The sequence below is a fragment of the Eubalaena glacialis genome, chromosome 4 (genome assembly GCF_028564815.1).
Source record: "Eubalaena glacialis isolate mEubGla1 chromosome 4, mEubGla1.1.hap2.+ XY, whole genome shotgun sequence".
NCBI classification, from domain to species: domain Eukaryota; kingdom Metazoa; phylum Chordata; class Mammalia; order Artiodactyla; family Balaenidae; genus Eubalaena; species Eubalaena glacialis.
The window spans coordinates 90,196,589-90,220,477 of NC_083719.1; the positions used below are offsets into that span (position 1 = coordinate 90,196,589).

Below are 23,889 nucleotides of genomic sequence, written 5' to 3' on the forward strand. Positions count from 1 at the left end.
GCTATTGAGACATGATGGTTGAGAGGTTTAGTCCTGGTTCTGCCAGGCTTTGTGATCTGGGGCAGATAATTTCCTCCTAGGCTTAGAGTCAGGAATGATTATATGTAAAGCCTATAGTATGCATATGGTACATAGTAAGCACTTGGTACTTGTTGGCTGTTGTCATTCCCCCATGCAGCTGAACCCTTCACTCACTTCTTGTGTACCTATTATGTGCTGGGAGCATAAAGATAAATAAGACATGGTCCCTATACCTGAGGAACTGACCTTCTAACATGCATGTGTTTGCTCAAAATGAAAGTACTTACTCATCTTTCTATCTATTTGAACCTTATCTATAGCCCATCTGCTTTCTCCCCTGCCAGTTAACTTCTGCATCATAAGGGACAGCCTCTCACATCTTTACTCATTCTGTTTAACAGTGATTCAGCACTGACCACCTGCCCAAAACATTGTTAAAAACTGAAATATGAGATAGTGTGTAAGACAGTCTGTGTTTGTGAGCAGCTCATAGGCTCTAGGGAGGAAAAATTAAAGAGCTCCGGGGTTCTGAAACACTCGTTTGGCTTCTCTGTTATAGCTTTTCACCTGTGAACTGGCTAAATTTTACTTTTCATTGCCTATGTTAGTAAGGATAAACAATCTCCATCCTCTCTTCTCCAAGGGCACAGAGTGTGAGGTGCTAGCAAAAGGGCACTTAGTTCTCTGTTGAAACCTGGGAATGGCCCCACACCCGCTCCCCCTCCCCCGTGGACTACTCTTGTTAAGTAGGAGCTATTTTCTTTCCCAGGATTGAAGAAAAACTAAAAGGACTTAGAAAGCCCTGGCCATCTATGCTCAGGTAGAACCATTTTAGTAAAAGTATCTTTTGCTGCCACATCCTGCAAAGATCCAGCATATCACTGGGACCACTGGGTTTGTACCCCTGCTTCCTGGGGAGTTCTCCCCTCAGTCCCATGAGCTTCTTTGGGACTGACACATCTTAGGAATTCTTGACACAGAATAGGAAAAGTCAGCAGTCTTCTTTCTCCCTCACACATGTTCTTCTTTTAAAAATAATTATTTTTCTTTGAGAACTCAGGGATACCTCCTTGCTTTTATTACCATTACAGGTTTCATTTGGTTTGTTCACAATAAGTATATTAAGTCTGAACTTATTTTAAGTCTACCCTGGCACAGAATTTAAATTAATGTCTTGCTGAATTGTGAATGGACGTGAAGGCTCCTTTTAAGGGAGCTTTAAGCGTTTGTTGCCCCAACAGGATCTGAGCATAATACTGAGCTTGAGAAAGATGATTTTCTCAATGGAAATAATTTATCATTGCTAGAGATAATGTGAAATTACTAATTTTTTCTCGAAGCATGTTTTTTGTAAATGTTTTCCAGAGATACATACCTTGAAATTAATGATGGTCTCCTTTGTGAAGACTTTATTTCATTTCATGTATTTTGTTGACCCCTGAGATAATAGTCCATCTAGAGAGGAGAAAACATAAAGCAGTACTAAAAACCCTATAAATGCTTTCAGTAAAGTAGAGTCACTAGCCATCTGCTGTTTTCCCTAATGCTGCATTAATACTAGCATTTCTAGTGCTACATTTTGGGTTTTGGGCATCTTTGGTTCATTTGTGGATGCTTGTCTTTTAAAATTTTATATACAATTCATTTGGTTTTAGAAAAATATTCTGGATAATGTAAGTATACTGGAAAGAAAGTTTGCATTTAAAGTAATGCATTTCCTAGTTCAAAGAACACACTATTGTTCTATCACCAGCATATGTGTTTGCTTTTTTTCCCCCCCCCCAAACTTCCCAATAGTGGTGAAGAAGTTTGGATCAGCTATGTTGGCAGGTTCTTCTGGTAATTCTCAGAAGGAAATGTATGTATGCATTTAATTAGCAGAGGTTAGTGGTTCAGACTGTGGCTATAAAGCAGGAAAAAAAATGGCACTTCCTTCCCCCACCCATGGAGATCATGCTCATCATAGTAAGAAACTGAAGTTGGCTCTGGTTGAGGTTGTTGAGTTGGAAGGACAACATCTACCAGAAGAGAATTTCTGTGAGCATTCTGAAGATTATATTGATGGAAGCTGCAGCCCATTTAGTATTGTTACAATATTATTATTTATGGTGTACAATTTCCAGTTGTACTTTTCACATAAACCTATAATGCCTGGGCCAGCTGCATTTACATTTTTTCCACAAATCCCACAGATCCAAACTTCCCTTCTATTTGCTGTCTAAACTCTGGGGATTCTTCTTGGCTCCTGGAAGAAGTCTTCCTCACTCTCTTTCTCCCCTCCCTGCTTTTCTGTACACAGCCCTCTTTCTCTAAAGAGTATGCTGGTTATGAGCAGAGTGACAGATTGTGTGTGAGAAGGGGGAGAGGTGGGTCATGAATAACAATGGTGGTTAAGTGTCCAGGGTTCTTGGAACCTCCAAAAACTTCAGCTGTATGAAATAGGATATGGCCAATCTTTCTTCTTTGACCACTTTCCTAATCTTTCTCTTTCTTAGAAGATTCTACAGTATCTTTTATATCCACTCAATCTGTATTAAGAATGTTGGGTTTCTTCATAACTCCTCTCTCCAGCTCTGAAATAGACCCAAGGGTTCACTGAGGACCTGAAGATATAGTTAGGGTAGCATGACAGATAGAAATTAGTAAATACTTTAGGCTTATCCAAAAAAATAGAAATGTTCGATACATCTGGGACTTTTTCAAGCTCTCCTCTGCTTTATGTAGCAAAGGGCAAAATGAATTGCTCCATAACAAGGGATCCTAAGAGACACCAAACTCAATTTAAATTGATTTAAGTTCTGGAGAGCTCTCCAGTTTATACTCCACAAATACTAATATGGTAATACCAGTTTTAGCCATAAATCATTGCATTGGACCTCCTGTCTCTTTTCCTGGCTATAGATCATGGGCAGTAATACACTGTCTCTTGAACCACTAGGGTGTAAATTTCACTGCTCATAATTTCCAGTGTGTGAGGAGAGCCTGGTGAAGAAGTAGGCTTGAATGGCTCTGTTGGGGAGTGGCAGTGCACATGAGTGGTGGATTGGCCTGTAGTGTGGCTGACCTTTTCTCATTTAATGTCCTCTTTCCCCTCTGGAACTCATTGCAGAATCATTTGCATGTTGTATTTCATCTACATTTATCTCATTCTAGCCTCTTCATCCTTCTGTTGAGTTATATATGCCCCTGAATAAATGTTTTCAATTGTCTGATTAAAAAAAAGGTGAATTGTGACACCATTTAGCATATGAGAGATAGTAAAGATAGGAAGTAAGAAACAGGAAAATACCTGTAACGTTAGAAAGAGTTCTGTATAGTATATTTAAGAAAAGTGGGGCAATTATTTTTTATTAATGTATATATTCTTTTAACTTTAGGAATAGAAGGACAGTCTGTGGAAATTTCCAATATTGTGGACATCCGAAAAGAACATAACCGTGAGATTGCAATGAGAATTTCTTCTAGCATCAACAGCCAAAATAGATTTTATACTGACCTAAATGGATACCAGGTAATTTCCCTTTAAAATGTTTAAGTAATGGTTATAGCATGTAACTTTTATATGTGATGATGGGCCAGTTGATTTTGGATCCTTTGAAAAAATATGCTTAAGGTTGCAAATTATTTCTAAAATAAAACTGAATTTTAACAAACACTTTTAGGTTCTGTATTCAACCATATTTTCAAGGTTAGAACAAATATTTGCAAGACTATTTTGTGAAATATCTATTTGTAAGGATTTATTTTTTCAAAGGAAGATTTAGTGACCATTACGCATGTTAAATACCTTGATGCTAAAATGTATATGAATTTATCTAATAGAAAGGAAATATTAATTAGGGACTGATGGAGTATATCTTTTTTTTTTCCTCATAAGGAATTGGTCTATGTATATTTAGTTTATTCCACATATGTTTTTAAATGTATGATTTAATACTGGGCTCTTTTAAATTTCAGGAAAACTCTTCTCTCTACTGATGTATATGTGTGTGTACATATATACACACACATATATGTGTACATAGACAGATATACAAATAAAAACATCAGTTTAGAAATGTGAGTAGGTGTGTATTTAGTCAAAATTTTCATGAAATAGTTTGAAATAGTAATGGGAAAATTGATTCATAAAAATTTTTAAGATTGTCATTTCTCTAATTTACCAGAGCTCTTTTGATTGTTACCTAAATCTCTGTATTCAGAGTGTATGTGTGTAACAACATATCTTTGAAATAATACTATTAGAAACATGAGCATGTTTTTGAAGCATTAACATTTTAGAAATTTCTGGCTACGAATAGAAATAATTTCACAAATGCTGTTACTTTGATTTTCAACTGGGATGAGTGGAAGGGATTGTGATAATTTTCTCTTCTACAATTTCCTGCAAAAGTTAAATTTAAACCTTTTCAGAGCATAAAAATTACAGCATACATTTTGAATTAACATGTTAATTCTACTACAGCTGTTTGGTTTTCAAATGAAGCCCTGGCTTTATGGTGATTCATTTTCCTTGTGTACAAAAGAAAGGCTTTTCTTAAAGTCTTACAGAAGCAGTAATATGTATGTGTGGGTGTATACATGAATGAAAAAACTTAGTAAAAATGAATAAAAATGTGAATTTTCTTTACAAGGTTCGAACATTTTAATAAATAGGAAAATATTATTTTTAAGTCTATAGCCTGTTTCTTCTTTTTTAGAATAGGTCATTTCTTAAGCTTTGAAAAGAGTAGTTACTTGGGCCAAACTAGAAATCTAGACCCGCAGGTGGAGAGTGAGGGTAACAGCTACACAATTGTGACAGTTTTAAATGTCCTTTTTTTCAGTATACAACTAAATGGAGTAGGAAGATCAGGACTGGAGATTTCTTTCTAACTAGCTTCCCTTCCTTCCTTCCTTTTTTTTTTTTTTAAAAATTTTACAGTTGTTTTTTCCACCAGTTTGTTAATTTCCTAGGGCTGTGATATAAACTGGCACAAACTGAGTGGCTTAAAACAACAAAAATTTATTCTCTCACAGTTTTGGACATTAGGAGTCCAGAATCAAGATGTAGGCAGGGCCCCACTCCCTCCATCAGCTCTAGGGAAGTATAACCTTGCATCTTCTAGCTTCTGGTGGTTGCAGACAATCCTTGGTACTCCTTGCCTTGTAGACATATCACTCCAATCTCTGCCTGTGCTGTCACATGGTCTCCTTGTGCCTCTGAATGTCTCTCTCTGTGTCCAAATTCCCCATTTCTTGTAAGGACACCATTCTTTAGATTATTGCTCACCCTAATCCAGTATAACTTGATTTTATCTGCAGAGACCATATTTCAAAGTAAAATCACATTCACAGGTTCTGGGCAAACATGAATTTGGGGGGACACTATTCAGAACCAGTAAGTTGAACGACCTACTGCAGGGTTGTTGTGATGATTAACGATCTTATTTGTGAAATTCTCAATACTGTGCCTGGCATTAATGGTTACTCAGTACATGTTAACTATTATGTTTACGTTGAACTTCTCCTTTTCTGAGTTTCATGTCAAACTTTCATGAGTTTAAAAGAAGAGATGGCATATTTATGTGGTATAAGATTTCTGATAACAGAGTCTCTGTTTGATGTCTCCTCCTGAGGTTTGAGTGAGTCTCCTTGACCCAGATCAGCTTAGTGCATTGTCAGTCTCTCAAATATAAAATTAGAGTTGTATTTCATGCATTCAGATACTAGACCAAGAAAAATTGGAATTTGGAACTATCTACATTGAAACTAAACAAGAAGAGTAAGCCTTGAATAGTTTTTAAATATAAATATGCATTTGATTATTATAACATAGTATGTTAGAGGATTTGGTGAGGAGATATGTGGTATTTATTAAAACTGATTCAAGAATCATAAGAGATATTTCTTGAAAGGGGATAGAGAGCTATTATGCTTAGCCTTCATTACAAAAGCAGTATGTTAGATGTAAATGAGAAATGAATCCTTAATACCTTTATAATTTGTTTTATGCAAATATTGGAGAGCTAGAAGACTTGTTAAGGATTTTTATTCTGAATTTAAATAGTAATGCCTATTTTAAAAATCTGGACAAGTTCTACCTTTCTCACTTAAAAATTGTTTTCTAAGATGCTCATGATTTTTCTTCATATTGTTTTGAAGAATGTTTTCATTACTAAGTTAGCTGTTCTATTGGACAAGAAAGGTGCTGTACCTTTTTCTGTTTGGAAGAAAAACCATCTGTAGTCAATAGTAATTTTTTTAAGTACACGTGTAAATATCACTTGATTTTTTTTTTCCTTAACGAGAACTGTTTGGTCTTACAGATTCAACCTAGAATGACACTGAGCAAATTGCCTCTTCAGGCGAACGTTTATCCGATGACTACAATGGCATATGTCCAGGATGCTGAGTATCGCTTGACCCTGCTCTCTGCTCAGTCTTTAGGTGTTTCGAGTTTGAAAAGTGGTGTGTTGTTTAGATTCTTTTTTGCTCTTATAAGTTTCGCTCCCCAGTGTATAATCTTTCTGTTGGTCATATGTATTCATTGTCATACCCAGTCACAAGCTTTCTTCTTTTGAGAACCAGACTGTTAGTTAATTTTGAGCTTTGTGAGACCAACATAAAATATTAAATTTCCTTAATCTTCAGATGAAAAAAGAGGAACCTAAAAGTCCATGAAACTGATTATTTTTAAAGATAATTTACTTCTCCTGATGGCTCATTGTTTGCAGAAGTCTGTCATTATTGTGACTGATTGGGAATGGAAATTCAGACTCAAATTAAACTAAGTTTAGGTAGAGTTCAGATAACTTAACCAAGTTTGCAAAGGTGGAAAGTTACAGTTCAAACTTAGGTCCTTCTCTGAATCCCATCCTTCTAGGACACTACCACCTGAAAAGAAGAAAGGGAGTAGAGATGATACAGATATGGGGATAAAGAGGTGACAGACATGACTCTACAGATTCCAAAAGAGAGAATGAAATGGAGAGAAAGAGAAAATAGATAGTAGACGCTGATTGATTTTTTTTAGAACTTTCTATTGGGAGACTTTGTCCCTCATAATACATATTTTTAATTATCATATACATGTCAATTGCTCTTCTTTCCTTACATACTAAGAGTTGCTAAGACAAGCATGTTACGGAGCCAGGCAGATAATAAATGTGTACAGATGCCTGGCATATTCATTTTATATTGGGCATATGCATACAAACCCACTATTTATATTAGGTATATACATGCATTCTGTACTTCCACACACAGAAAACCTTACTACTTATCATTTTTCTTTGTAGCCTCCATTAGACAAAATCATGAGATCATGTCATGAAGACATGACTACAGTTATAAAATTAATAATGGCCTCATGTCGGGGCTCCAGTGGGGAGTGCTGGGATTTGAGTGAATTGCGGAGCACATCCCCCCTGTACAGTGGGGTGGCCACTGCTTGGTGTCAGCTACTTGTCGCCATGGGGAAAGGGGCCCAGTGTTGCCAAATTTTTCAGTTTTTGAAGAAAAGCCCAGAAGTCTGGAATTTTATGAGAAGTTGCCCATTCTGTAACTTGTGACATAATTTTTTAAAAATCAGAACATAAAGCCTCTTTGTGTCAGAGATGACTCCTGAGCTACCCATTTTTAAACACTGCCTTAAATTCTCAAAATTGGGCTCTACTTAAATAGGGCACTAGACCTTAGGATTCAAGCAGTCATGAACCAAACAGTATTATCTCACTTCCCTGATCAAGAGAGCTATGGACATAAAAACAATTTGAGTACAGGCCAGGAAGTTACTAAGTGTCACATAGTATATGGGCTAACATTTGGAGGCAGAGAGAAGAGTTAGAAATGACCAAGAGATTGATATACTAATTTGAGTGTGAAGAGATCAAATTCTAGATAGGCATGGGGACAGTTAGCGCCAGTGCCTGAAGAGCATGTTCTGGACAATTGTCTTATGACATATGGAGAAAACAACAATGAAAATTCTAACCAGCACTGGTAATTTTATGTACTGGATACCTAAACTGAGAAGATAGAAACTAAACAGAGTTGGTTTGACTATGTAAGCATAATAGTTATTAAAATCCTTTACGTAGTTCCCTTTTATGCCAAATGATAGCTCAATACAGTAGCAAATATGAATGAATGGATAGATGAATATATATATTTAAACACATATAAGTTTAGTGGGTTTTGGGGGAGTATAATCTTAAGCATATAAATATGTCTCTGGGTGATTTTTTTTCAGTTTTTTTTTTAGTTTGTAATTTCATAACCTAACCATTAGCTTACAACTTAAACTAAAGGAGTTGTAGAATTATTGCATAGCAAATAAAGGAACCAAATATGACAACTTTTTGGGCTATAGGAGAAAAGACACACTAACACAGTATCAGAGAGGGAAGGGTCTACGTGGTGGGTGTCTCCAAATTCATGGGCTTCAGAGAATCACAGCACATCAAGTAACCTAAGATTTTACTTCAAATCCTTTTTAGATTCTGTCCTTCTGTATTTGTCTTATTACTCCATGCGTGGTGTACATTTTTTAATGAACCTCATAAACATTTTTAAATTCCAAATGCAGCCACTAAATTTTTGGAGGATTTAATTTATTGTTTCTATTAAATTTTTATAAGTTTCACTTTAATTTTGATCTCTTCTGTCCCATTTTTAAATTTCTTATTAGATTTTACTAGAAGTTGATAAAGAAAAGGAGAAATACAATCCTGTTTTATGAGTTTATACTAGCTGCTTTGAGCTATTATCGAGAGGAAGCCCATGGTACTGTGGGTTGTATAGGTCTGTCTCCCTGACTGGAGGAAAAACTTCAATCGAGACCCTGCCTTGTATTATGAGGTTCTCAATGAATAACCCTGGCCTGTTTGTTTGTTTGGTAGGTCAGATTGAAGTTATCATGGATCGAAGACTCATGCAAGATGATAATCGTGGCCTTGAGCAAGGTGTCCATGATAACAAGATTACAGCTAATTTATTTCGAATACTACTAGAAAAAAGAAGTGTCATGAATATGGTAGGAAAAAAGCTCTCATGTTCTGATGTTGTTTGTTCTTTGCCATCCAAAATTATGACTTTATACTTTTTTATTTTTTGCATTTTCCAATATTGAGATATTTTTGTAATAGACTTAGCCTCTATTCACAAAAAAGAGAACTTCAGTTATATATATCGTGTAAGATTTACATTCAGGCCATTTTATTTTTTAGTTTTGCTTATTGTGTAGATATAAAATAATGTTAAGGAATCAGCTCGGGTGAAATTTCCTGAAATTACTTTGAAAGAAATAAGCATTGAGTTTAAAGGATAGAGCTTAGTCATGTACTTAGGAGATTAAGTTTGATTAATAAAATTTATTTGAAACCTTAGTATACTCATTCTAGTCTTAGACTCATCTGTTGAAAGTAGATTTACTTGTCTGCTTTCTTGTTCAGTTTTCATTACTCAAAGCAAAAATCCAGCATTCCATGTGAAAGAGTCTGGCAAAAGCTTGGTCGGACATGAGCCAACCTGACAGTATACTCCTTCAGGTGGCAGAAAAGTTATCTCAGAGCCCCCCATAGACTGCTGACTACCCACCTCAGATGGCCCTGGACATGGCCCTTTTTCACTTACTCTGCTTTTCATCTTTCCACACTGACTGTTTCAAATCTTTTCTACTCTTTTCAGCCAGTGGCCTCACCATCCACTCTGTAGAGAGAACAGCCATTCATAGGGCTCTCTGTTCTAGATACCAAGCATCTACTCCCACTGTGTCCTTCTTCCCTTGTGTTACCTTCCTTTCCTCGTAGCCCAGTCCCTTCAATGTCCTTGGAACTGACCCCAGTCTCCCTCCTGAGGATCCTTTTGTTGATCATCCTCCCTCCTTCCCTGTCCCTGCTCCTCATAGCCTTTCAGTTGGCTTTTAAATGCTCTTCGTTTTCTTTCATGAAAAACAAAAACAAAAAACAGCCCTCACTCAGACTCTCATTTCTGTTTCCCCTACACTATCTCCTCTACCCCACTGAGCCAGAGCTGATGAGGTGAGTTTGTGTCCTCACCTCCCTCTCACACTCAGTTCATTTCAGTCTGGTTTGAGCCCCCATCATACGCTCTTGCCAGTGTCACTAGATCCAGTGGATGTTTTCGGTCATCATCTTACTTCACCTTTCAACAACATGTGACACTGACCATTGTCATATCCTAAAACACTGCCTAGCGAGGGCTTCCATGGTGCCCTACTTACTTGGTTTTCCTCCTGCTTCTGGGGTAGTTCTTTCTCTGTCTCTCTCATAGCTCTTTATTCAGCCATTAAATATTAGAGCCCTCAAGGCTCGGCCCCAGGCCTTTTCCTTTTCTCATTTTGTACGTTCTTCCTCTGCGTCAATTGGAACCCACAAATACAAGCCCTCAGCTTCAGTTTCACCTCTCACCTCCAGACCCATCTATCTGGTTGCTTCCTGGCATTTCTTTCTACATTTTTAAGGGCATCTCAAGCTCGACATATCCAATATCATTCTTGTGATCTCCCCCCCACACCTGGCCCTTTTCCAGTGTTTCCTCTCTTGATAACTAGCACCACCTTCCATCCAGTCCAGACGGCTAGGAGTCATCTCTGATAGACACTTCTCCTTTGCTTGCTCTCTTCTCACAGCAGAGTCATCACCAGTGCTTGGCTATCTCATTGCCTAAATATTTCAAATCTATTAACTTGATTACTTCAGCGACTCTAATCTAAACTAGCATCATATGTTTCCTGGAGGTAGCCTATACACATCCACTCTTGTCTCTTTTTTCTGCCATATCTGTTTTTAACCCAGTAAGCAGTGTTTTTTTGTTTTTTTGTTTTTTTTTAAAGTAATTTATTTATTTTTCACACACACACACACACACACACACACACACACACACACTGTATTTTATTTTTACAAGAGATAAATAGACTGACACCAAGCATTGTACATGGATGACCACAACAAAAGCAACAATGATTGCAATTACCAAACATGAAACACACTCATACTATGTCATAATATTGACATTCAGTCCAGTAATCCTCCACTGTAACAGCTCCTTTACTTTGCAGTGAAAATTGATTTGTATATTCTTTGCCTCTGAGTCCTTGTGGGATTTTTTCTTTTTTTAAATTCAAACAGAAAGTCACAAAAATTATACTCATCCTCATCAGTTCACTCAGTCCCATGTAATTAATTTTTTTTTTTTCATCTTAATCTTTTGTTAGCACTTTTATGAGCTCATCAGTTTTTCATTAGAGTTCTGAAAATGCTTATTCATTCAGTTCAGCAGTACAGTCAGGTACCAGAAACCTGTACTTGTCAGAGTCTTTTCCATGAATTTCCTGAAGATGAAACCCTTTTATAGGAACATATTTACAAAAGCATCAGAGTACACCCAGAACTGTCTGTAAATGACAAAAGACTTAAAAATGACCACGGTTAAAGATTTGATGAAAGTTCATAATAATGCAGTTGACAAGAAAATTAGTTATTCCTGAGATATACATTTTAAAGTAATAACTAGGATTATGACTTATACCAGAACATATAAGATTTTTAGAAATTTCATGTAATGTCTGAAACATTTATATTAACATATTTCCATACAAATAACCCAATGAAAGTTTAGTATTAGTTGTTTTGTTTGTTTGTTTATACTGCAGGTTCTTATTAGTCATCCATTTTATACACATCAGTGTATACATGTCAATCCCAATCGCCCAATTCAGCACACCACCATCCCCACCCCACCGCAGTTTTCCCCCCTTGGTGTCCATATGTCTGTTCTCTACATCTGTGTCTCAACTTCTGCCCTGCAAACCGGCACATCTGTACCATTTTTCTAGGTTCCACATACATGCGTTAATATACGATATTTGTTTTTCTCTTTCTGACTTACTTCACTCTGTATGACAGTCTCTAGATCCATCCACGTCTCAACAAATGACTCAATTTCATTCCTTTTTATGGCTGAGTAATATTCCATTGTATATATGTACCACAACTTCTTTATCCATTCGTCTGTTGATGGGCATTTAGGTTGCTTCCATGACCTGGCTATTGTAAATAGTGCTGCAGGGAACATTGGGGTGCATGTGTCTTTTTGAATTATGGTTTTCTCTGGGTATATGCCCAGTAGTGGGATTGCTGGGTCATATGGTAATTCTATTTTTAGTTTTTTAAGGAACCTCCATATTGTTCTCCATAGTGGCTGTATCAATTTACATTCCCACCAACAGTGCAAGAGGGTTCCCTTTTCTCCACACCCTCTCCAGCATTTGTTGTTTGTAGATTTTCTGATGATGCCCATTCTAACTGGTGTGAGGTGATACCTCATTGTAGTTTTGATTTGCATTTCTCTAATAATTAGTGATGTTGAGCATCTTTTCATGTGCTTCGTGGCCGTCTGTATGTCTTCTTTGGAGAAATGTCTATTTAGGTCTTCTGCCCATTTTTGGATTGGGGTGTTTGTTTCTTTAATATTGAGCTGAATGAGCTGTTTATATATTTTGGAGATTAATCCTTTGTCCGTTGATTCGTTTGCAAATATTTTCTCCCATTCTGAGGGTTGTCTTTTCGTCTCGTTTATGGTTTCCTTTGCTGTGCAAAAGCTTTGAAGTTTCATTAGGTCCCATTTGTTTATTTTTGTTTGTATTTCCATTACTCTAAGAGGTGGATCAAAAAAGATCTTGCTGTGATTTATGTCAAAGAGTGTTCTTCCTATGTTTTCCTCTAAGAGTTTTATAGTGTCCAGTCTTACATTTAGGTCTCTAATCCATTTTGAGTTTATTTTTGTGTATGGTGTTAGGGAGTATTCTAATTTCATTCTTTTACATGTAGCTGTCCAGTTCTCCCAGCACCACTTATTGAAGAGACTGTCTTTTCTCCATTGTATATCTTTGCCTCCTTTGTCATAGATTAGTTGACCATAGGTGCATGGGTTTATCTCTGGGCTTTCTATCTTGTTCCATTGATCTATGTTTCTGTTTTTGTGCCAGTACCATATTGTCTTGATTACTGTAGCTTTGTAGTATAGTCTGAAGTCAGGGAGCCTGATTCCTCCAGCTCCGTTTTTTTCCCTCAAGACTGCTTTGGCTATTCGGGGTCTTTTGTGTCTCCATACAAATTTTAAGATGATTTTTTCTAGCTCCGTAAAAAATGCCATTGGTAATTTGATAGGGATTGCATTGAATCTGTAGATTGCTTTGGGTAGTATAGTCATTTTCACAATGTTGATTCTTCCAATCCAAGAACATGGTATATCTCTCCATCTGTTGGTATCATCTTTAATTTCTTTCATCAGTGTCTTATAGTTTTCTGCATACAGCTCTTTTGTCTCCCTAGGTAGGTTTATTCCTAGGTATTTTATTCTTTTTGTTGCAATGGAAAATGGGAGTGTTTCCATAATTTCTCTTTCAGATTTTTCATCATTAGTGTATAGGAATGCAAGAGATTTCTGTGCATTAATTTTGTATCCTGCAACTTTACCAAATTCATTGATTAGCTCTAGTAGTTTTCTGGTGGCATTTTTAGGATTCTCTATGTATAGTATCATGTCATCTGCAAACAGTGACAGTTTTACTTCTTCTTTTCCAATTTGGATTCCTTTTATTTCTTTTTCTTCTCTGATTGCCGTGGCTAGGACTTCCAGAACTATGTTGAATAATAGTGGTGAGAGTGGACATCCTTGTCTCGTTCCTGATCTTAGAGGAAATGCTTTCAGTTTTTCACCATTGAGAATGATGTTTGCTGTGGGTTTGTCATATATGGCCTTTATTATGTTGAGGTAGGTTCCCTCTATGCCCACTTTCTGGAGAGTTTTTATCATAAATGGGTGTTGAATTTTGTCAAAAGCTTTTTCTGAATCTATTGAGATGATCATATGGTTTTTATTCTTCAATTTGTTAATATGGTGTATCACATTGATTGATTTGCGTATATTGAAGAATCCTTGCATCCCTGGGATAAATCCCACTTGATCGTGGTGTATGATCCTTTTAATGTGTTGTTGGATTCTGTTTGCTAGTATTTTGTTGAGGATTTTTGCATCTATATTCATCAGTGATATTGGTCTGTAAGTTTCTTTTTTTGTAGGGTCTTTGTCTGGTTTTGGTATCAGGGTGATGGTGGCCTCATAGAATGAATTTGGGAGTGTTCCTTCCTCTGCAGTTTTTGGAAGAGTTTGAGAAGGATAGGTGTTAGCTCTTCTCTAAATGTTTGATAGAATTCACCTGTGAACCCATCTGATCCTGGACTTTTGTTTGTTGGAAGATTTTTAATCACAGTTTCAATTTCATTACTTGTGATTGGTCTGTTCATATTTTCTGCTTCTTCCTGGTTCAGTCTTGGAAGGTTATACCTTTCTAAGAATTTGTCCTTTTCTTCCAGGTTGTCCATTTTATTGGCATAAGGTTGCTTGTAGTAGTCTCTTAGGATGCTTTGTATTTCTGCGGTGTCTGTTGTAACTTCTCCTTTTTCATTTCTGATTTTATTGATTTGAGTCCTCTCCCTCTTTTTCTTGATGAGTCTGGCTAATGGCTTATCAATTTTGTTTATCTTCTCAAAGAACCAGCTTTTAGTTTTATTGATCTTTGCTATTGTTTTCTTTGTTTCTATTTCATTTATTTCTGCTCTGATCTTTATGATTTCTTTCCTTCTGCTAACTTTGGGTTTTGTTTGTTCTTCTTTCTCTAGTTTCTTTAGGTGTAAGGTTAGATTGTTTACTTGAGATTTTTCTTGTTTCTTTAGGTAGGCTTGTATAGCTATAAACTTCCCTCTTAGAACTGCTTTTGCTGCATCCCATAGGTTTTGGGTCGTTGTGTTTTCATTGTCATTTGTCTCTAGGTATTTTTTGATTTCCTCTTTGATTTCTTCAGTGATCTCTTGGATATTTAGTAACGTATTGTTTAGCCTCCATGTGTTTGTGTTTTTTACGTTTTTTCCCCTGTAATTCATTTCTAATCTCATAGCGTTGTGGTCAGAAAAGATGCGTGATATGATTTCAATTTTCTTAAATTTACTGAGGCTTGATTTGTGACCCAAGATGTGATCTATCCTGGAGAATGTTCCATGCGCACTTGAGAAGAACGTGTAATCTGCTGTTTTTGGATGGAATGTCCTATAAATATCAATTAAATCTATCTGGTCTATTGTGTCATTTAAAGCTTCTGTTTCCTTATTTATTTTCATTTTGGATGATCTGTCCATTGGTGTAAGTGAGGTGTTAAAGTCCCCCACTATTATTGTGTTACTGTCAATTTCCTCTTTTATAGCTGTTAGCAGTTGCCTTATGTATTGAGGTGCTCCTATGTTGGGTGCATATATATTTATAATTGTTATATCTTCTTCTTGGATTGATCCCTTGATCATTGTGTAGTGTCCTTCCTTGTCTCTTGTAACATTCTTTATTTTAAAGTCTATTTTATCTGATATGAGTATAGCTACTCCAGCTTTCTTTTGATTTCCATTTGCATGGAATATCTTTTTCCATCCCCTCACTTTCAGTCTGTATGTGTCCCTAGGTCTAAAGTGGGTCTCTTGTAGACAGCATATATATGGGTCTTGTTTTTGTATCCATTCAGCAAGCCTGTGTCTTTTGGCTGGAGCATTTAATCTATTCACGTTTAAGGTAATTATCGATATGTATGTTCCTATGACCATTTTCTTAATTGTTTTGGGTTTGTTTTTGTAGGTCCTTTGCTTCTCTTGTGTTTCCCACTTAGAGAAGTTCCTTTAACATTTGTTGTAGAGCTGGTTTGGTGGTGCTGAATTCTCTTAGCTTTTGCTTGTCTGTAAAGCTTTTGATTTCTCCATCAAATCTAAATGAGATCCTTGCCAAGTAGAGTAATCTTGGTTGTAGGTTCTTCCCTTTCATCACTTTAAGTATATCATGCCACTCCCTTCTGGCTTGTAGAGTTTCTGCTGAGAAATCAGCTGTTAACCTTATGGGAGTTCCCTTGTATGTTATTTGTCGTTTTTCCCTTGCTGCTTTCAATGATTTTTCTTTGTCTTTAATTTTTGCCACTTTGATTACTATGTGTCTCGGTGTGCTTCTCCTTGGGCTTATCCTGTATGGGACTCTCTGCGCTTCCTGGACCTGGGTGGCTATTTCCTTTCCCATGTTAGGGAAGTTTTCGACTATAATCTCTTCAAATATTTTTTCTGGTCCTTTCTCTCTCTCTTCTCCTTCTGGGACCCCTATAATGCGAATGTTGTTGCGTTTAATGTTGTCCCAGAGGTCTCTTAGGCTGTCTTCATTTCTTTTCATTCTTTTTTCTTTAGTCTGTTCCGCAGCAGTGAATTCCACCATTCTGTCTTCCAGGTCACTTATCCGTTCTTCTGCCTCAGTTATTCTACTATTGATTCCTTCTAGTGTAGTTTTCATTTCAGTTATTGTATTGGTCATCTCTGTTTGTTTGTTCTTTAATTCTTCTAGGTCTTTGTTAATCATTTCTTGCATCTTCTCAATCTTTGCCTCCATTCTTATTCCAAGGTCCTGGATCATCTTCACTATCATTATTCTGAATTCTTTTTCTGGAAGGTTGCCTATCTCCTCTTCATTTAGTTGTTTTTCTGGGGTTTTTTCTTGTTCCTTCATCTGGTATATAGCCCTCTGCCTTTTCATCTTGTCTATCTTTCTGTAAATGTGGTTTCTGTTCCACAGGCTGCAGGACTGTAGTTTTTCTTGTTTCTGCTGTCTGCCCTCTGGTGATTGAGGCTATCTAAGAGGCTTGATGGGAGGCTCTGGAGGTGGGTAGAGCTGACTGTTGCTGTGGCGGTCAGACCTCCGTAAAACTTTAATCCACTTGACTGTTGATGGGTGGGGCTGGGTTCCCTCCCTGTTGGTTGTTTTGCCTGAGGCAACCCAACACTGGAGCCTACGCGGGCTCTTTGGTGGGGCTAATGGCAGACTCTGGGAGGGCTCACGCCAAGGAGTACTTCCCAGAACCTCCGCTGCCAGTGTCCTTGTCCCCACGGTGAAACAGAGCCAGCCCCCGCCTCTGCAGGAGACCCCCCAACACCAGCAGGTATGTCTGGTTCAGTCTCCCCCAGGGTCACTGCTCCTTCCCCTGGGTCCCGATGCACACACTATTTTGTGTGCGCCCTCCAAGAGTGGGGTCTCTGTTTCCCCCAGTCCTGTCAAAGTCCTGCAATCAATTCCCACTAGGCTTCAAAGTCTGATTCTCTATGAATTCCTCCTCCCATTGCCGGACCCCCAGGTTGGGAGGCCTGACATGGGGCTCAGAACTTTCACTCCAGTGGGTGGACTTCTGTGGTATAAGTGCTCGCTAGTCTGTGAGTCACCCACCCAGCAGTTATGGGATTTGATTTTACTCTGATTGCGCCCCTCCTACCGTCTCACTGTGGCTTCTCCCCTGTCCTTGGACGTGGGGTATCCTCCTTGGTGAAGTCCAGTGTCTTCCTGTCGATGATTGTCCAGCAGCCAGTTGTGATTCTGGTGCTCTCGCAAGAGGGAGTGAGAGCACGTCCTTCTACTCCGCCATCTTGGTTAATCTCCCCCAAGCAGTGTTTTTTGTTTTTTCAAAACCAAATCTGTCCTCCTTGTGCCCTGCTTAACCCCACTATGTCTTCTCATTGCTCTCAGTATAAAAGCCAAATCCTTACCATAGCCCACAGATCTCCTTGTGGTATGGGCCCTGCCTGTCCCCCATCCTCATCTACATGGCTTTCCCTGTTTCTGCTCTGGGCCAGCTGGTTTTTCTTTCAGTCATAAGTACTTCCCATGCACCCAGCCCTCACAGCACCTTTGCACACGCCTTTCAATCTCTCTGCCCAGCGACTCTTAGTAATAGTTCAGATCAGAGCCTATTTCATCAACTGCTTCGGCTTGACCAGGTCAAATCCCCTTCTGCGCTCCCTCGGAACCATGCATCGCTCCTTTGTGTTTGTGTGATTATGTGGTCATTGTTTTTCTCCTCTTTTGGACCGTAAACTCACTGGGAGTAGGTGTTATGTCTCTATCTGCTTCTAGGATTATTCCTAGCAGAGCAAGCACCCAGTGTATGTTCTGTGAATGAATACACAAATGCACAAATGAATGAGCTGTGATAGCACATTGCACCACTGTATTTATCGCAATTACTGCTTACTACCTTGTCACCATATGCATGTTCTATTCTGCCTACTAGATTCTAGGGACTTGTCTACTTTATTTGCATTTGCCCCACAGGGCCTCCTTGCCTGTGGTAGGCATTCTATAAATAAAATACTAGTTGACTGAATGAAATGGCAACAGCTAATTAAGGCAAAGAATTCTCCCAGTATTTAGAATCTTTTAGGAAAAGATTTTAATATCCATTTTAGATGTCAAGATTTATACCAGTTCTTGAGACTCGTGTTTTAAATCAATTACTGACAAGATAGCTTAGTTTTTGGATTAAAACTTTATATAAAAATCATTGTCTGAGTGCTGGCAGCTACTATCTTTTGCTCCTCCTGAAATGTTTCTGGCTTTGACGATTTTTCTCTCTATAGACACTAATTTACAAAACTTCTGTTAACTATGGCAATAAAAATGTTCATGTCAGATCTATAAAGCTTTCACTTAGAAGTTAAATAATTTGTTTACTCTCATTCAGAACTCTTTGGGTGGTAATTGATTTAAATTTGATTCAAAGTTTTTATAATCCTGTGTTGGTTAAATTTTTCTTTTGCTCAACTATAGATTCTTGGGCTTAAATCAATAGTTTCTTTTAAATAAGAAATGAACTAGAGAAGAGAAAATACATTTTAATTTCTAGTGAAATTGATTAAAAAGACATTGATTAAGAAATGTTAATATGTCATCATGTAACTTAAATTTTCTAGAAAGTGTCTTTATTTTCAACTCAGACTTACGACTAAAATATCAATGGTAGAAACAGGTGGGGAGACACTCCCTGGAAGGGAACGCATTTTAGTAGGAAGCTTTGAGCCTCATGGGAATAATCCTGGATGACTAAATGAAAGCATCCTGTTCTTGAGCGTTCTGCAGAGAGGCAGTGAGAACAAGACTGGAATGATAAATAATCGCTGGGAGAGGTATAAATGCCCAGTGGAGCACTGTGGCTGTGTGAGGTTGACTGTCATCCATGGGAATAATGCTCAAGGCTCAGCAGAAGTGGAAAATAGGAACTGTCTTATCAGCATTACTCTTCAGGGTTTGTTTCTTTGACCCTTACTTCCTACCCCCTTCCTGCTGGCGACTAGTATAATAGTAAAGGGGGCGTTGAACTAGGAAGTGTTCGTGTGTTACAACTGGGTCATTTTACCTCTGGATACCAGTTCTTTACATATAAGGAGAGGAAGTTGGAGAGATCAGGTAAAAACTCAAATGCTGACAGGGCTCAGGGAAGTGATGGCATGGGGAGGTTGGTCAGGTTTGAGGGCAAATGCTTACGTTAGGTGACCAGAGGGTCTGTGGTGAACATGAGGATGGACACATCCCACTTAGGAGCCACAACTCAGCCCTAGATGGTGTTTCCACATGAGAATGTGGGGACCCAGTGTGACTTCATTTTCCAGTGTTTGGGGTAAAAAACCCAGTTATCTGTTTGGGGGAGTTTTTGTTATTATTGTTGTTTTGATTATTTTAATGTGAAATCTCTTGGATTTTTTTCTTTTTTTGAGAGGTGGCTGAAAAACAAACAACTTTTTAATACCATACAGAGCTACCAAAATATGTCTAATAGGCCAGCTTGGCCCATATACTACTAGGCTTCAGCTCTGCGCTAAATGATATTTATCTCTAAATCTTACAGGTCTACATATTTTCATTCATTCTCTCTCCTTCTCCCTCTTTGTCTTTTTACCCCATCCTTCCCCCTACAGTAATTTTCTCTCTTTCATTTATATTGCATTGCTTGTTAATGTAATAATTAATAAATTAGTTAATCATCAACAAACATTTATCAAGTTCTCACCGTGTGTAAGGTCATTCTGAATAAACAAAAGTGACTAAAAAAACGATCTTTTTCTTAATAATTTAGCAGGTTTTGATGTAGACGAAATGGAAACCTGTGATGTTTAGGAATCAGAGAACTCAATTGGGCTTAATGAAGGGCACGAAGGAGCCTGGCAAGAAGTTCTGACTTATGAAATAAGGGCTGAAACCCAATAGAGAAGATCTCAACTTGATGTGCTTTGGATCAGAATGTGCTAGAAACTCTTTTTAATGTTGAACAGGATGCAGGGAGAAAACCAGACCTGTACAGTCTGAAACCTTCCAACCTACAAGAAACCAAATAATGTTTAGAGTAGTATATTAGTTACTATAAGGCTGGGAAATTCATTTATAGCTTAAACGAACAAGTAAAATTTCCAATAGCAAATATGTTTTATAAACTTTGGGTTTATCATCAGGGTTATGGTTAAAAGATTAGTGATAGCTCCACAGTTAAATATCTTGCTAGCCCCTTACTGCTATAAATATGTTCAGAAAGTGTGTGAATTATGGCGCTCTCCCTGAGACTTTGCCACACCCGACTTGGTCAGCGTCCAGCAGTGTTACTTGTTCAAGGAGCTCTTCTGACACCGAACCACAACTCTTATATAAACTGCTCTTCTTTATCTTGCTTAGGAGACAATAAATAGCACAGTTCTTGAATGCTCAAAGTGCTTACATTCATGACATTGTGTCATTTGACAAGACTTTTCATTAACATGTTTTCGAGTCTACATCTTGGTTTTTTTAATCCCAAACAAGTTAAAGGGTGAGGCTTATACTTTTGATTCCAAAGGGAGCTTTGTTTCTTCTAAAAGGTTGGGAGGATGTCTGGGGTGGCAGTTCCTAGCACAGGTCAACAGAGCGGTGTGGGACTGACTATGTGACATTCACCTGGGGGGCTTTTAACTTCACCTTCCCAGGGTCCCACCCCAGGAGATTCTGATTCAGTAGATTTGGGTTTGGGTCCAGGGATCTATGTTTTCTAAAAGTTCCCCAAGCGATTCTGATGTATGGTCAATGTGGGGGAAGCACTGAAGGTCAGAACTGATTTGGGTTTGGAGGAATAGTAAATATGCACATCACTGCTACTAAGGTATAGATAATCTATCAAGAAGTACCCTACCTACTCACTGAAGCGTCCAAGGATTCCTCCAAGAGCATAGGACAAAGCCAGAAAGCTTTTTCTGAATGTTTCTTGACCTAGAATGGACTTAATGCCTCTGGAATCTGATAAGGCAGGTGTTTTCCTGCCTTAAAAAGCTTTTATCTTTTATTACTCAAAAGTGATTTTGTCAGCAATCCTGACCTAGATTATGAAGTCCTTTGATCTTTGAGTACATTTAAAGCTTCTTGTTGAAAACGTTCCCTCTCTCTTCATGTTATTCTACAAGCTGCATTAAATTTCAATATTGTTGAAAAATATTATTTTATATGCTTTATTTAATCTTGCCTTAAAAAAAAGGAATGTGGAATGGATAAAATTTTTTAACAACTCTTTTTATACCTAATATTTTTTGTCAGTACCTTAATATTGTAGTGTCCCTCTGTTGCCTTTAAAACATTTTCTTTTCTCTCTTCATAGTCTGAATTGTAATGATATCTACAGTTTGCTGCTGGCGAGATGCTCCTCACTCTTTGCTAACACCCTCTGTTCAATGCTAATCTGACATTCTGAATTTTAAGCTCTGTATCTTCTGTAGATCTTATCTTTTCACACAGATAAGTAGCCAAACCTTTTATTTGAGCCCTCTATTAAAAAAAAATGCAAAATCAGAAGATATCAGTGAAATAGTCATCTCAAAAAATAAGATATAAAATTAAATTTTCTCTAAATGTTGCTGGTGATCAAAAGACCTTTCTACATAAATTATGTTTTCTTCTTAGTGCCTTTCTGTGTCTGCTTTTACACCTTAGGCATTATTGGTTAAGGTTCTACTTAGTCATTGATTTAATTAATTGTGTATGTCATCTACCATATGTATATCCCTAGTTCTGGTAGATTTACTTAATGCTTGAACATGCTGAAATACTTGTCTATAAGCATACACCATAGCAAAGACTAAAGTATTTTAAAATTATACTGAATAATTGTGTACCATGTAAATATGTGATAACTATTCTATAACACATATAGTAGTTCCTATTTTTGGAATAAAGTGAAGCAACTGACAATGATTTTACCAAATTTAAAGAAAACAGATGATCTAGTTATGCTACCTGTGTTATTTTAAAGACTTATTTATTTTTGAGTTTTTTTTTTTAAAAATCCTATTGTTGGGTAACATTTATAAAACATAACTTTGGATCAATACATAACTTTACAGTCTAGTTAAGTGTATAAATGAAACCATGAGAATATGATGGGTAAAACCTGAGGGAGAAGAGATAGCATTTGCCGATGTATAAGATATATGAACATCCCAAGCCATCTACTTTAAGAGTTTTATGGTAGGTTGAGAAAGAATTTTCATAAAAAGTTATACCTTGTCCTAGAGTGTTTGTGGAGAATGTTGTCAGGATTTTTAGTTTTAAAGCAATGGAAAAGAGATATTTCTCAGCATGGGAGTTAAGTGGACACTTTGTTTTCTTAGAACTGAACTTGGTAGTCTGCTGTGCATTGTCTAAGACTTATTTATAGAATATAATGAAATCAAAGTATTAATATATTTGTATATTTTTTTCCTGTTTAAGCCCTGTCTGATAATTCAATTAATACTGCAAGAACTGCAAATATATAACTCTTAAGCATTTTTGTTTTTTCTTGATAGGAAGAAGAAAAGAAGTCGGTCAGTTATCCTTCCCTCCTTAGCCACATAACTTCTTCTTTCCTGAATCATCCTATCTTTCCAATGACAGAAAAGGTCCCTGTGCCCACCCTTCAGCTGCTGGGTGAATTCTCTCCATTAATGTCATCTTTGCCTTGTGACATTCATCTGGTTAATCTGAGGACAATACAGTCAAAGGTATATCCCAAAATATATCTATAAAAAATTACTTTTTGTAGTATACTTGGTGTAAGGGGGTGGGAGGAATAAAACTGTAAATTTTACTCTGCTTCAAAGAATGATTAACAGGACTTCACCTTTAGGCAACATCATTATACCTTTCATTTGACTGTTGCTCTGTAGTTTATAGAGTGTTTCCTTAGACTGATTTATTTTATTCTCAGAAAAGTTCTGTGTGGTGAGCAGGTCAGGGAATATCAGCTTCTTTTTACAGATAAGCTGAGGCTGGCCTGAGGTCACATAATTAGTAGGTGGGAGAACCAGGCCTTAAGATCAGCCCTACTGGCATTTTCCATTTGTTTCTCCTTATTAGTCAGTGTTTCTCAGGAGTTAGAGAAACAGAAAGTATAGTGTGTAATTATTTCTGTACCAGAGGCTTTGTACATTCGTATCTTTTCTCCTAAAAATACAAAAAAAATCCTAAAAAACCCCAAATCTTTGCATTGAGAATCCAGCTATGTAGGTGAGATATAAAAACACATCAGAGGAAGAAACAAGGGAAGATTTTATTAGATATGGAATTTTAACACAGTTTGATTGCTTGAGTTTACCTATATGCCTACTTTTAAAGTCAGAGACTGCATTTGAAAAGAAGAAAAGATGAGAGGTTTGACATCATTTATATGTTTTGTAAAGCTGTGGATTGACATCCACTTAGCTAGAAATAGTGAGTGATTATGGATTCTGTAGGAAATGTCTTATAATAAATGGCCTGAGTGTGAAAAGAAGAGTGTTCATGTTGGAAGAGCGTGTAAGAGGAAAAAAATGTTTAGCTTGAGAACAAAGAACTGAAGAGAACCAAACAAAGGAAGGATCAATGCCTACAAATTTGGACATTTAGGGCTTTAAAACTATATGTCCAAGATAGGGAACTTACGCCTGACTATGTAGGAAAATACATATGTCTAATAATAACGAGTAC

General features: G+C 37.2%; 1 protein-coding gene across 2 annotated transcripts in view; it reads left to right on the forward strand.

The window, feature by feature from the left end:
* The window catches only part of MAN2A1 (mannosidase alpha class 2A member 1), a 165,242-nt gene that overhangs the window by 130,039 nt on the left and 11,314 nt on the right, over nucleotides 1–23,889 (forward strand). For both annotated transcript variants that reach the window (XM_061188043.1, XM_061188044.1), the window contains exons 17-20: nucleotides 3,399–3,532; nucleotides 6,330–6,471; nucleotides 8,904–9,037; nucleotides 22,731–22,925. In XM_061188043.1, coding sequence (XP_061044026.1) covers nucleotides 3,399–3,532; nucleotides 6,330–6,471; nucleotides 8,904–9,037; nucleotides 22,731–22,925 — 605 coding nt within the window. The remainder of the gene's footprint in view (nucleotides 1–3,398; nucleotides 3,533–6,329; nucleotides 6,472–8,903; nucleotides 9,038–22,730; nucleotides 22,926–23,889) is intronic.